Here is a 15,498-nt window from a genome sequence, read left to right as displayed (position 1 = left end):
TAGACAGGGAAATTAAATCGGCAATGATTGTGTTTAATTTCATATATACAATCGCAACATATGAGGATAATACAGTATATGAAATGATATACTATACATGTATTATTCTTGGATTTATTTGTTTGAATTATTTTACGCCAAACAAGACTTTGTGTTGAGAGGGGGCGCCTTGAGGCAGGGGTAATAACCTTGTCAAGACCATTTCAGGCTGTACTCACACACTACATTTAATCTAATTGTATGGTTTTTGATGGCAGGAGGAAAGCAGTGTACCTGAAAGAAACATCTGCTACATTTGTATCACCGTCCATGCAGGCAAGAAGCAACGGTGCTACCCACTGATCTACCGTTCCCATATATTTTATAGTCATATTCTAAACGAAAGAAGCGGCGTTATATCCACAAGCCTATTACAACAGAGCCCTCTAGTGGCAACTACCGTGATTTATACATTTCTACGTTCAACTCCCCTTCTAACAGGTGTGCAGCCTGTCGTGTAAATTGGGGACGGACTGTTACATTATTCTGCGAGGTTTTAATTCCCGAAAAATAGCAGTTTCTACGAGCGTCTGATGTACTGTCCCTGCAGCAGTGACAAAAGCTAGAGCAATTAATCTAACCATGACATGGGGGATAATTATTGGTGTAAGACACATAGCATTTGGGTTAAGGTGATCCTGTTACACGGGTCTAAATACAGTAAAGTAGTTTTTATTTGGAAGGTGTATCTACTGACCGTGTATTATGAACATAGTCCATTATCTGTGTATGTTTGCATGGTGTACATTCAAAGGACATACTGTGAATAGCTTGGGATCCACACCTGCGTCATGGTCTCTGGGGCTGCTGTCCAGGCAGTAATGTCCTCCTCTCAATCACCATTTTCAGCTGTGGGGAAGCCCCATCCCTTCTTCCACACTGTATTTGCCATTTGTGACCTTCAATCACCATCTCCATGGCAACCTTTACACGCATCAAGGAGAAGGCAGATTACATGAGTGGCGCGCACACACCATGGATCGTGATTCGCATCACAGCACATTGAGAGTGGCACTTGTGCCGAGCTGACAGTTACAGGCCCATCACTGCCACCTACAGCCCGAACGGGGAACCACGTTGAAAAAAAAAAATCAGTCGTGTGATTTCGAATGTGAGACTGACACGTGTGATGTACCTAATGTGTGTATGTGTGTCTACGTGACACTGGCACATACAGTGTATGTACCTAATGTGAGAGCCGGATTGATCTTTTCCTTCACACTGATAGCTGTGAGGTGTCTTTTCATCTTCGTTTTATTCTACAGGGAGGGGAGTGGAGCAGGACAATCTCACTTCAAAGCTCTGGAGCTCTGCCACCACACATTCCGGACAGGCGCCTGCCTCAAGGTCTGCTCAGCAGAATTATCAGCCCTTTCACCACTGCTTTGACTCATTACTGATATGTTTTATTGTGTTTCAAACCACACTTCCAAAATTCAAGGTTTAAATACCAAATCAAAACATTTAGCGACCTAGCCAGTTTCCTAAAGACCCCTGGCTTAATTTTAAGCCTGTCTTGAATTCTAATTCTCACGCAGATCTCCTCTGTGACATTACTGGCCTACAGAATTGATGATGAATGCGCCACAGTCCAGCACATACACCTGAAGCGGATGTGTCATCCAAGCACGGAAGCGACATCACAATGTGCTTGGTTTTATAACATGCTATAGGTCATTTACAGTAATAACATTTCTTATGGCTGCTTTAACAGCTGCCAATTCTGCAACATTTCCTGATCGGGGTTGGGGAGGAGCGGAAGTTCAGAACTGCTCTTATGATGGTCCATCCAAAGAGCTTTTGCTCTTCCAGTGATATTTCATTCAGATACGCATCGCTTTGAATTTAACCCCAAGTCACAGGAGCAGCCACTTAGCCCTCCACTGCATCTCCAAATGCTCCTTTTTCCTAAGTCTCCTTTTCCTCTCTCTTCAACAAAAACAAAATTATGAATTTATGTTTATTCAGCATTGCATTCAATCGGGTAGAATATGTAGAGCTTTGTGTTGAGTTAAAGCTGGCAGAGTGTGTAGTTTTATGAAAAGGGTGACCATGAAATTGAAGAGATGTTTCAGGACCTGAGTTGCATTGACTGATGTTGAGCAGAGGCTTGTAGGCAGTACTCAGTACTCTGTAGTTTTGGATTGATGTATCACTCAATGGTGTGCATTTGGATGGGCAGCTGCACGGCTATGCAAGTGTGTTTTTTTTTATACTTTATTGATCCCCTTGGGGGAAATTTCTCTTTCTGCCTTGCCCATCTTGCTCTCTGTAGGCCACACTCTGACACGCAGTGTCAGGTTTGAAGTCGGATATCATACAGTGTGTTCTCTGCATGCACTAGCAGCGATGCTACACTGAAATTGCCTGTGTCTGTATGCACCTGGGCATTTTCATGAGACACTACAAAAGTCTTTATTCTCTAACCAGGGTCATTTTTAAATGCATGCGACATTAAGGGTCTGCTCTCTCGCCTCTAACCATATGATACCTGAGAATCTATGACTTAAAGTTCCGTTTGTTTACGTAGTTATAAAAAATTTGAAGAGTTGGTGAATCCGTGGTGATCTTTCCACCCACAGTCCCTCTGCTGGTGCGATGGTGAATGTTTCGCTGTGTGTAGGAACATGACAGCACCACTGTTCCCTGCGGCGGCACCCAGTGCACGTCACAGAGATGTCCGTTGGGGCCATCTGCTGCCTTTCTCGAAGTCTCTCCAGTCTGCCTGCATGTGTTCCCATCTTGTAACGCATTTATCATGCGCCTTAGGTGTTTCACTTCAAGGTCACGTCATTTTTTTTTTTTTTTGAAAATACGGCTGTGCCGAAGGCAGGCCTGCCGCTTTGGTTGCGTTGCAGGAAGAGGGGCAGCGTTGACAGCTGCGGCTCACCAGTGAGGGCTTCCTTTGTTTCGCTGGCGGTGGCAGCGTGCCAGCGGCTTGGCGGCTCCTCGCCAACGTCTCTTCAAGTTCTACTCGACTCCTGGGGGATTTCGCTGGCCTCTGCGTCAGAGCTTATCGGGGGTCTGTCGTCGTCGCCGTCTGCGATCCCGATTTAATTAAGCTCTCCAGACTGAGCGAGCGTGTGTTTGTGTCCGTGTGCATAAGCTTCAGCTCCTGTGAGTAAAGTCGTGCATCTGCATGCTGTCACAGCGCAGCTCTGCGTGAGGAGAAATGAAACCATTGCAGCAGCACCTCAGACTCCTCCTTTTAAGGGTTAATGGGAAAAAATGAGGGAACATAATGTCAGCTCTTCTGGGCTTTAATACAATGCCACGCTGGGAACTGGTACTCCTGGAAGCTCAGAGCCATCCCAGCACAGGATGGCAGCAGCTAGGACCATAATCAGTCCCCATTAGGTGAGACGGAAGGACACAAGCAACGCAAGCCCTGGATACATGGAGATGCTCAATGGTTCATGGTACGCAGTGACTCTTCTTGGTCACTCCCCTTCAGTCTTGTGTTTTCCCATGAATCAGAAGGGGTTTGCCTTATAACCGGGCCAGTACTCAAGGTAAAGGAATCAACAATAATCACATGACTCTAAAACGCTACTCACACATCAGGTGGAGCCAGTGGAGGGAGCAAAAACAAAGGCAGATGGAGTTAAACAAAGTTTATTATAATAAAGAAAGACAACTGAAATGACCGGCACAATAACTAAGACAAGCTTATCCCCAACAGAAAAGAGAGTGTGTGTGTGGTGCAAATTGTCCTTTATATGGCCGATAATCAGCAGCTGCAGCGTATCTGAATCCCGTGTCGAAGCCGCTCCGATCCAAGGCTGAGACGATGAGGCCGGGCTCTGGTGCCAAGGCAAAGGAGAGGCTGCGCGCTCACAGTTCTCACTACCAGCTCGCGATTATTTTTCGATGTGCCAAAAAAACCTGTAGTACATACAGTAAGCGATTCAACTAATTCAGTTCGAATTCGCATTCATTTCCCAAACAGCTCAAGGTTAATTTTTTTCAAGTATTTTTATATCAAGAAAAACAATTTATTTTGTAATAATCAAAATAGCCAAATCAACAAGAATCCAAAAGATTGCAAAAAGCGTCCACTGACTGGTGTAAAATTATTGACAATACATATGTATGCACTGCACAAAGTCTGACAAAACAATAAAAAGTATACAATATACTTGTACAGCGGACTTTTACTCGGATTGGTTTTACACTTAAACATATGGCCCTGTTCACACATGCATCATTTTTCAGACCCCATTAATATATAGTTGAAACCCCACGGTGTTTAGTTCGGTAATTCTCTCACAATCGTAAACCATCTGTTTCGCAGAGTGGCTTATTCCAGCAGGGTAAATTAAAAGAAAACCATATGAATCAATATGAAACTAAATTTTATTTAAAATACCTTACGTGAATCTGCTCCATTCAGATATTTCTTTCCCTAAAACTCATGCAGCAACTATGCATCCCGACTCCAAAAGAACTATCTCCATTACAATATCCATCACCTAAATGGTATTGATAACTGTGCACTGCCTGTATACTGTGCAATATCATTGCTCTGTATCTAACATCTCCACTCTACTCACTGCACATGATCATTACCGTGTAATACCCAAATAATGTGCGATAACCCACACTGTATATTACATTGTATATATTCATATATTTAAACCCCAATTTAGTTATTTATTCCGTATGTATATTGCGCTACAGAATTTTTGCACTATTTGATTACTGTTAATCTCCATTAATCTTAATCTCATTATACATGTGTATAGTGACAATAAATTCCGCACATTTTTCCCCTTAGCAAACGTGACGGCGAAAACCGTAAGTTCCCAAATAAAAGCGCAAATCATACGGGTGAAATTTAAACTGAATTTAATTAGGAAACTTGCTTGTGTTATTTACCATGTGTTTATCTTAGTTGGGTTACACTTGCACCTTTCATTTTCTGACTAATTCATTCCTACTGTGTGTGCTTGTTTGGCAGTGAATATTATATCCAACAAAATTTATATCATCATCCTGTCAATTAAAGAATAAAAATAATATATAAGTTGTAAAATCGCCATTTTGCATAAATAATTGTATGAAACCAGACCTTTAGCTGTAAGGTCTTAAATCTAAGGTGCTGTGAAGTCCTCCAGATGTATCCATTTGTAGATGTATCCATTTACAGGCATCCATCAACTTACATACGACTTTCGTACTGGAAGAGGATGTAAGTCACGGGTGTCAAACTGCAGTCCTGGGGGGCCGGAGCCCTGCACATTTTTGGGTTTCCCCTCATTTAACACACCTGATTCATCTCATGCTAATTACCACGCAGCTCTTTAGCTGAATCATTTGTGCTGGAACAGCGAAAGAACTAAGCTACACAGGGCTCCGGCCCCCCACGACTGGAGTTTGACACCCCTGATGTAAGTCAATCTAGACACATTTATCTTGGTCATTATCAGGGAGAAGTGAAATATACTGTATAACATAAAATGCAACATCACACACATTTAACCAAAACTCTACAGTGGCAGTGCAATCGATTTGTTTTGGCTCTTGCCACACATGAGGTAAAATGAATCCCCTAACATCCATTACATCTGCTTCAAACATCTCCATGATTTTATTAAGCCTCTTGTGGGACGTAAGTACGATCAAATGATACAGGACGGATGCCTTTACTCTGGTCAGGGTTGTGGGGTAGGCCTGGAGCCCATCACACCACAGGCAGCGTATGAGATTGGGCTACACCTGAGTGGAAAACCAGTCCATCTCAGGCTTTACACACACAATCATACATTATAGGCAGCTTAAAGACACCAGGAATATTAACGGCATGTCTTTGGACTGAGGAAATTAAGCAGGGGACATCTGTAGGACACACATGCCAACATCATACATGCAGGGCAGAGGTGGGATTCAGACCCGCAATCCTCAAGGTGTCAGGCCACACCTATGACAGTGACCTGCCATGTCAAGGCTGTTCAGCAGTGACAACTGAATAGACAAGTACATATGAAACACTATGGAACTGTTCATCCCTCCATCCATATGAATCTGGCAACCTTGAGCAGCAAGTATATATATAAATATATATAAGAAATAATATATATATATATATATATATATATATATATATATATAGAATGAATCACCACTTAAGCCATAATGAAGGTTGGCACTGACAATATGACAGAGCCATTACTGTCCCAGCCCTGATGTGTGAGTGCGACCCAGAGGCAGGCTTATCCTGAGGGCAGAAAGGCAGATGTTCCTCCACAGCCCAGGCAGAAAGTGGACAGCTCTGATCATCGCAGCCCGCGGAGCTGCTCCCCGTCACGTCGGGTCACTCGTCCCCAGGGAGCTGTTCTGTTGACTGTAGCAGTTATCTGAGCACGGCTTTATGGCTGCTGTCTTCTCAAGCCTGTTTGCTGCAGAGCGGTGACGTAAAAGGTCACTTCTCTCTTTGTGAACTCATTTCCTGACCTTGAGGATATGTGAGCCTCTGTACATGGCAGATTTGAATAGCGACAGTGCTTTTACATTAGGCTTTCAGCCTGCAGCTACCAGCAGCAGGCAAAGGCTATACCTCAGCCTGGCCTACAGATCCCCACCCACGGAGAAGCATGTGTGTCTCCATCCTAACCATAAAGGACTAGCTGAATATCCAGGGCTTAGCTGGGGCTTACATACCCTGGTCTCCTGCCCCCAGAAACTCCGTCCATACAGCATGTTTATATGTGCATCAGCTGAAATATCAGGTGGAATTCTGCTCTCGTCTTAAGCCGACACCACATGTTCTTTGAACAAGGTCACTTGCTTAGAAGGTCCTGTGTTTTACAAACAGACAGCAGCTGGTGACTGTAATAATTCCTGCATATCCGTTTGAGAGGTAAGTCAATGCTGCTCAGGACACAATCCAAGGTTTATGCTCCAGCGCGTTGACCCAAAAATAACCCACGTGAAATCCACACTTAGGATATTAATAGATATGGGATTTTTATTTAGTTTATCTCTCAAAATACAGCATGCAAATGAAGTAATAAAAAACAGTAGAATATTACACTTGATGTTTGAGTTTTCGATTTCAAAATAAAGCACAAAGACAACTTCATATCACTTCACATTGGCTGTCAAGCAGACACAACGGGAACAAAGGAAAGAGACGAGCCTATTGAACGTCAAATCATTCCTGAATTTTTCTCTATGAGGGAAGAAACGCAATGATGATAATGTTAATGGAAATATCGTTATCATACCCCACCCTGTATGCACCCCGTGTGCATGTCACTCTGGATAATATAGTTTCGGGAAATGCTTCACGTGAATTTCACCGATTAACGCAGGACCTACCATTACACACTCCCAGTTCCAGTTCTTTTTCACGTGAACTACCTTCGCAGATAAGCAGATGATCATGGTGCTGTGCTGCAGAATAATGGTCATCATTCTGGAAGCTCCGTGATACATTAGCATTCCGTAAAAGCAGCCGAGGGGAGGAAAAACTCTCCTCCCACAACGATCTGGCTGGAGAGAGAGGGAGCAGGAGCGGCGCGCCAGCTCATTCATGTTGAATCAAAGTGATGCGCCAATCCAGCTTGGGCTGGCACTAATGTACGTTTTGTCTCAACCACGTCCCCTGGTTCCTAAAAAAGGTTGGCGATCGCAGTGTGCGAACGGGAAACAGAGCGCAGCCAAACACCACCAAATGCATGAAAGCGCCTTGCTGGAGCGCGTCACCTGCTTCTTGCTGACAGCGAGCCCGTTGTATCTTTCGCACGCTGGTACCATTAGCAGGGATGTGACGCCGTAAGCGACGCTTCTGCCACGGGAAACTTCATCCGCTACAAATGGGGAGCTGAGAGCCTTTTCGGAGCGGAGGAAAGGAAGTTATTAAGGAAAAGTTGTGCGGAAATGTCTGTGAAATCCAGCGCGGTTTTGCTCAACGACACGGATGGCCAAGACATGATGGATTTCCCTGAAGTTAAAAAGCATATGAACTTAGTTCTTTTCGGTCTATCCTTTGTCATTGCCTTCGTTACTTTGGTGGGAGGCGTGTGTTCCCTCATATTTTTGCTCAAGATGCGACGAAAGACGTCGCTTTCTCTCATAGTGGCTTCCATGTCCATTGACGACCTGATCAGCGTCATCCCGGTGTCGCTCTTCATCCTGGGTCAGTGGCAGGGGCACCGCGCTGGGAGCGCGTCCTGCACGCTGTCCGCTCTTCTCTACGTATTCCAGGGTGTGTCCAGCAATATGAAAGCCTCTCTCATTGTCGCCTACACTTTCTGCGTTACACGGCGCTTCACAGTGTTTCGATGTGCCCGAAGACCGTTGATCGTATGGTGGGCGATAGCTGCGGTGTGGGTCGCCAGCCTGGCAGTCAGCCTGCTGCCCGTGTGCGGCTGGGGATCCTTCTCGCAGACATCTCTGGGATGCTTTGCGGAGGGCAGCAGTTCTTACGCGTTGCTCCTTTTCGTGCTGTACTCGCTGAGCTTTTGCGGCTTTGTCGCATTTTCCATCCCTCTTACCTACCAGCTGCTGTGCTCCGGGGAACCCGAGAAGGAGTTTCACCCTAACTACGGGGGATCGGCTGCAGACGGATCGTCCCCGCTCTGCCACATCCCCTCTCTGTCCCGAGATAGTCTAGAGAAAAGTTTGGAGACTTTCAGCGAGATTAATTCCGAGCCTGTCGGTTTGAACAGCCACACCTGTCCGACGTCTGCGGCTCAAAACAGCGGAAAGGAGGCAGCGCTAAACTCCGCAAACTCCACTCAGGTGTTTGCGCAAAAGCGCTTTTCCTTCATCATGGCGATGGTTCGCATCCTTTTGTGGATGCCGATGATGGTGAGTAACCTGCTCAGTGCTGTGGGTGAAAACCAGACTCCCTCGGTCTGTATTATTTATTGAAATTATATAACCAATTAATCGTGCAGAAAGTCCGTCTTCTATTCCGTGGGTTAACGCACTAAAACCTGAGTTTTCATTCATCTGGCAATTGTAAGAAATAGGATACTTTAGGAAAATATTACTTTGAAACTGGAAACTGGTCAAGATATTAAATAATATAATGCAGAACTGTCGCTCTAAAACACCATGTATGAATTTCTTAGTTTTACTGAAGCTGCCTGTCTGCCGAGTCTTGCAGCGACTTCCGTAACCTGCCATTCATCACGTTCGCAGGTACAGATCCTAGTGAGTCACGTTGTTCAGGTACGGAGCCCCGTCTTCGAGACACCCAGCTTCTTCCTGACCTTACTGTCTGCCACCATCACGCCGCTTTTCTTCTTATCCAAACGCTGGGTTCATCTGCCCTGCGGATGTTTCATCAACTGTCGGCGAGACGTGGCCCCGCAGCCGTCTGCTGGTACGTTAACGGGGATATTTCTTATTTAAACTGCCACTTCCTTGTTAGGTTGCCGCTGCTGTCTCTGTGTTGCTTTGCCTGGTTATTTATTTAGTTATTTAGGTAGTTCTTGAGCTCTATATATTATTTAGTGATGTATTCGAAAGATTAATGGATCTCAACGAATCCGCTCCGAATTGTGGACCCGTATAGGCCGTAATGATGTATTTAAAAACATTGATGGACCCTCACGGAATCCGCTCTTAGTTCTGAAGCATCATATTTCATTTAAAAGCATCGGTCAATTACAAAGAACTCACTCTTAGTTGGACACTTTATCATTTATAAAGATGAAAATATATGTCATAAAACTTGTCATAAAATATACGACCCTGCATAATGACAAGCCAGTATAGAAGATGGATGGCGGGATAGATGGATGTCGAACTTGTGCCTCATTATTTAACTGATCGGTTTTATTAACTCTTTTACAGGGAAAAAGAGGGGATTTGAATTTAACTTGTCATTCCAGCAAGGTTATGGAATTTATAAGATTTCCCAGGCAAAGCTGCCCACGACGGAGACACCCCCATACCACAGCTTGTTTGACTATGAGTGCACTGAGAGCAAACCTGCTGCAGTGGGAGGTGGGCTCATTTCAAGGGGCCCAAGTGATGACTTTAGGATCGCAGCTGAGGACAGCTCTCAGGGCTGGGGCAGGCGGGCAGTTGCCCCCCGCGAGGCCTCGTCAGACGGCTATGGGCCCGGTCCTGGCTCGGCCCCCGGGCCGACTGCAGAGGACCACAATCTAGACAACTCATCAGTGTTCGAGGGCCCAGAACGAAGGCTTTCCCACGGGGGAAGCCGGAAAATGGAGCTGAGCGACTGGGAGTGGTGTCGGAGCAAATCGGAGAGGACGCCGCGGCAGGTGCGTGGCCCGCAGGTGGGGATGTGTCCTTCCCTGGGGGGTCAGCTTCACCCACAGCCCAGTGCTAATTATGCAGATTGAGATAAAATACCATCGCAGCTTGTTAAGCCGCATCATAGCGATAATGGGAGATGGGAGCAGGAAAGGCAGCTTTCTGGCGCGGAGCCTTCAGTGTCAGGGCTCACGTGGGAAGGGACAGCGGCCAGTATCCAGGCCTGGTGCCTGTTCTGGAGCCCAGCACCTGCTCACCAGTGCCGGAGTAATGAGTGGCAGGGAGTCACAGGCTGCTCTGAGAGCTCGTGTGAGCTGAGCTACTTGCATATGTGTTTGTCAGGCTGCGCTAGACAAACGCACACAGTCAGGTGTTAAGCCTGTGCCCACTCAAGTCGAAAGGCTGTTGTTAATGTATATTAAAATACAGGAATGGAAACTCAGTCATCAAACACAGTTGTTATTATATATACATACATTTGCATCTATTTACATTTATTTGTCAGATGCAAAGCAATGTACAAGCGAGGCAGAAAATATATATAATGCATTTAAATATATATAAATGTAAGATTTTGCAGGGCAGAGCTGTGTTTTCACAGCTCAGACCTCCGCCAGGCCCAGGCAGCTGGTCCATCACGGCCCCCACGGCGATCTCCTAATCCCATTTGCGGTTGCGTCCTTCCTTTAGTCCAGTGTGGAAGTGGCTTTGCTGTTATCATTAAATTAGACCCTCTTCATGTTTCTGTAAGGTTCTGATTGAATAGCTGATTCAATAAACGGTGCTCATGAATCAACCAGTGGCGTCATCGGTTTTGGTCAGACACACACACACACACACGCACAGACACACACGCACACACACACACAAACCTATACTCATATCTTTATTAGGACTGTCTATTGATTTATATGGATAAAACCGTAATCCCAGCAATGACAACCTTACCCCTACCCAGCCCTAACCTTACATAAATAACCAAACAAGTCTTTTGGCATTTTTAGTTTTTTGATTGCAGTCATGCATTTTTATAAAAATGAGTTTCCCCTTGTGGGGATTGAAAAAATAGTCTCCATGTGATCAAAATAACAGATTTTTATCACAGTGGGGATATTTGGTCCCCACAATGTAATTTATACCCGGACCACACACACACACACACACACACACATACACACACAAACACACAAAATCCGTGACGATTCTTAGAATGCTCTGTTTTTCAGAGCACAGTGCTGTTACCCTTGGGTCAGGCTGCTGGTGCTGTCAGGGTCTTGGTAATAAACACACTGGCCTCGTGTGCCATTGGAGTAGTGAGGTCCGGGGTTCAGGATGTTGTATGAATGGACGCTGTGCTTGCAGGAGGCCATGATGGTTTAAAATAGGGCCGTAAGTCATGTGACCGCTTTGACCCTGCATCTCGGGCTCAGTCAGTGGTAGGACAGCTCATCTCGGCTCCACGCCCGCTGCGCTGGTCACTGACCCTGAAAGAGTCCCACATCCTTTGTGTCTTTCTGTGAACCGTGAATCGCAAGGCGCAGGTGGTCACGCTACTGATTAACTTGTCCTCACACCAGACACATTTTTGGAACCAGCCTATTTTCGGATGTAGTTTTTAAAGTCTATTTACGTCTATATCTGGTCACATTTTAGAGCACCGTCCTGCTGTTTGATAAGTGCATATATTGTTCTTACTCCACAGAGGTCCAGCGGTGGGCTGTCCATTCCACTGTGTGCCTTCCAGGGCACCGTGTCCCTCCACGCCCCCACAGGGAAGACGCTGTCCCTGTCTACTTATGAGGTCAGCAGTGACGGACTCAAAATATCCCCAAACAACAAGAAGGTGGAGGTGTACCGATCCAAGTCTGTGGGCCACGAGCCCCGGACGGAGGAGCCTGCTGATAGCACCACTGGCGACACCAACGTGAAGATCCACCTGGAGGTGCTGGAGATCTGCGACAATGAAGAGGCTATGGACAGCGTCTCCATCATCTCCAACATCAGCCAGTCCTCGGCACACGCCCGGTCACCGTCGCTGCGCTACTCCCGCCGAGAGAACCGCTTTGTGTCCTGTGACCTGGGAGAGACAGCATCCTACTCTTTGCTCATCCCCACCAACAACCCCGACTCTGACATCAACATCCACATTCCTGACACGGTGGAGGCTCACCGCAGGAATAGCCGAAAGCAGCACCAGGAAAGGTCCGGGTACCAGGAGGAGATCCAGCTGCTGAATGAGGCCTACAGGAAGCAGGAGGGGGCCCGAGACACCTAGAGGCCCCTGAGGGAGGGGGGGGGAGGCACTGATGGTGGGGTGGGGGAATTGTGAGACTGCACAGCTGTGACTATGGAAACCTGCTTTGGGTAGGAAGAGAATGTTAAAAGTGAGGAAAGTAGGCAGGAAGGGAACTGAGTGAGAAGAGAAAGACGAGTGCAGCTTCAGCACCATTCAGAAACCCTGTTCGGACACACAGAAGTGCGAGGCCTCCAGTGAATGTCACCCAGATTCACGCGCAGTGACTCACTGGAATGCACCGTCTGAGTCATTGTACGTGTGCGTGAAAGTATCACTGCTGGGGAAGGGGCCTTGGCTGATGGCCCAGTCCTCATTAGCACCAATACGATGGTTTACATGCAGGGATAATCACCACAGAGTGAGTGTACAGGTAGCTCGTGTGTGTCCGTCATCGTGCCTGTTTGTGTTTGTGTGTGCAGATGCTGGCTGGCCTGATATAGCATGCACACCCACAGCAATTGGGAACAGATACAAAAAACTGGTTATTTATTTCAGAAAGACCATTTATATGAGTGAGTTCGAGCCTGTTCTTTATTGCTGCAGGTGTTTAAAAGGAATGTTAATTTTGAAACCACTTGTAATTCCCCTTCTGTTTCATTCCATTTGACACAGTATGTAATCATAAGTGAGACCCAGGTCATTGTTACATTTAACAGATGCATAATTTATCAGAGTGGTTGCAAAATATTCACAGAATATTCACAGAGTATGTTACAATTTCAACAAGGGCAAATGATTGTAAGTTTTAGCACTGCAATAACGTAAGCACAGATGCATCCTCACGCACACCACTTACTAAAGTATCAGGCATATAATTAATTAAAAAGCCATTTTTTCCTCCTAAAAATGGTTCTCTGTGTGATCTGCCTTTTTCGGTTGGTGAAATCGATAACATTAGAAATAGTTCTTGTTTACTATTAGCGGTGCCAGTTCCTGAGTTTGTCAAAGTGTATTTTTCTCTCACAAAGAACAAAATGTTCTCATTAAAAATGTACATTCATATGCAGAAAATGCTCTTCCCCCATATGCCTTAGTTTCAGGTTTTATTCTCAGGGCTCCAGACTAAAAGCTAATATCAACCGCATCATCCGACAGCAACAGACAACAAATCAGCTTTAATGCTTGAGCATATTGCTGGTCTACTTCATGCAGTAAAGTGCTTCAGCAATTTAAACCTTTAAAAAAAAACAACACCAATCTCTGAAAAATGACTACTAAATCCATCACCCATTACTGCATTGTCCAATCATATCAGCTCTTATATTCGCCCAGCCAATCGCATAACCAGCTCATTTCATCCAACCAGTTACATCACTAAGAACAGACACACGATGAAGATCCTGTGACGTGATTGGATCACACAGCACTCTGTTTCCATTCCTTCCCATATGAGTGGGAGAATAAGGCGTCCTTTGGTCACAGTGAATCCCTCCCTGCAAGGACATGGGCTGTGGAATCCTTGGACATCTAACCTTCATAGCCACTGATTTATCTGAGCCGTGTTTGCTGCCTGCAGGCCTCGTGGACACATCCCAGATGGGGCCCTGTCGCGAACCGCAGCCTGCGTGCTGCTTGCCCTTCACCTTGAACCGGGTGCTTGGCACCACCGCAGATGGGGGGGGGAACTCTCATAATCTATTAGAGACTCTCATAATCTCTGTTATCAAATGAGTTTGATACATGCTGAGTGGAGCGGGTGGCCATGTGTGTGTCAGGGCTCCTGTTCATATCAGGAGAAACACTCTAAAATACAGAAGCTCTGCTGTCACACGATCTGGCAAAGAGGCAGTCCATCAGGGGGCCTAGGATCTATGGTTACGCCCATCTCCAGGGCGGAAATGATGCTGTACCAGAGGAGTGCTGTGTGTACATGTAGCAGGGTAGGCTTTCCACAGAAGCAGATAGGCACAAAGACAGGCAGCGAAGCACAGCTGTGCTGGGGCACAGTGATGACAGCAAACAAAGCCCCACACAGTCAAACACGGGTAACAAAGAGAGCCCTCAGTCACTGGCTGGGAGCAGCACGCCAAGCGGCGTTAGCTGCTCATGCTTCCTGCGATAAACGGAGACCGCAACCAGTCGCAAACACCCAAACACGAACTACCCACGCGAAAGAAATGGAAAAAAAAAGAGACATTTTTTGAGAAACAAATGAAGGCGATGAGAAGCAGCTCAGGGGGGGGGAGCAACAGGTGATCTTGTTTACGGCCGTCGCACAACCAAGGCGCAGCTACACAAAGAAAAAGGGCTGTGTGGGTAGACCTGCCCGACTGTCCGTCATTATCTCCATGGAGATTCACCCTTAGGCAGCCGCATCTTTACAAGTGGGCTCTCAGCCTCACATCTCACATTAACAGGTTGTCTTGTTCCTAGCAGAGGAGAACTGGAGGTAAAAGTTATTCCACTACTTGCTCTGTTTTATTTAATGAGCCCATACATCAGTGAATATGTTTTGTATTCCCTCTAATGCCTCTGTATTTTTGCAGGAGTGCTTCATCTCTCTGAGCTGGGCATGTTATATGGAGTTAATTACCATTCTCCTTTTAGGTCTGCTTTCCAAATTCTCCATCATTTTGAAAATCAGCCGAGGTCTGCCGGCCATAGGAGCAAATTTTTAACGCCGTTCTACTCCAACTGCACATTACTTAGGACTTTAATGGGAGTGAAACAGCGCTTTTCTAGTGGGGTGGAGTCCCTCGCGGAGCAAAGTCTTCGCGGCTGTCAGAACACGGCCGGAGTGCTGATTGAGTGTATGTCATGCTGGGCTTTTGTACAGCTCTATATTACTGCTCCGGTTATTGCTTCCTACACTGGAAATAAACGTTCCCACAGGACTACTGGTTATCCCTTCTGGGCTTCAGTGATCTATGCAAACAATTTGTGGTGTTTATTACTGCACTGCCCATTTTCTTCTTTTTTGGTCTGTGACA

At 46.0% G+C, this 15,498-nt stretch overlaps 1 protein-coding gene across 1 annotated transcript; it reads left to right on the top strand.

Moving 5' to 3' along the window:
• The first annotated feature begins 7,554 nt into the window (after window positions 1-7,554).
• Window positions 7,555-12,547, top strand: LOC125711994 (probable G-protein coupled receptor 149). The gene is made up of 4 exons (XM_048981567.1): window positions 7,555-8,853; window positions 9,190-9,373; window positions 9,847-10,280; window positions 11,975-12,547. The coding sequence occupies exons 1-4, from the start codon at window positions 7,921-7,923 to the stop codon at window positions 12,545-12,547; spliced, it is 2,124 nt and encodes a 707-aa protein (XP_048837524.1). The 5' UTR covers window positions 7,555-7,920.
• The last annotated feature ends 2,951 nt before the right edge of the window (window positions 12,548-15,498 follow it).

The sequence above is a fragment of the Brienomyrus brachyistius genome, chromosome 17, assembly GCF_023856365.1.
Source record: "Brienomyrus brachyistius isolate T26 chromosome 17, BBRACH_0.4, whole genome shotgun sequence".
Taxonomy (NCBI): Eukaryota; Metazoa; Chordata; class Actinopteri; order Osteoglossiformes; family Mormyridae; genus Brienomyrus; species Brienomyrus brachyistius.
The sequence above is the reverse complement of the archived record's forward strand: the minus strand, read 5'-3'. Positions and strand labels throughout refer to the sequence as shown.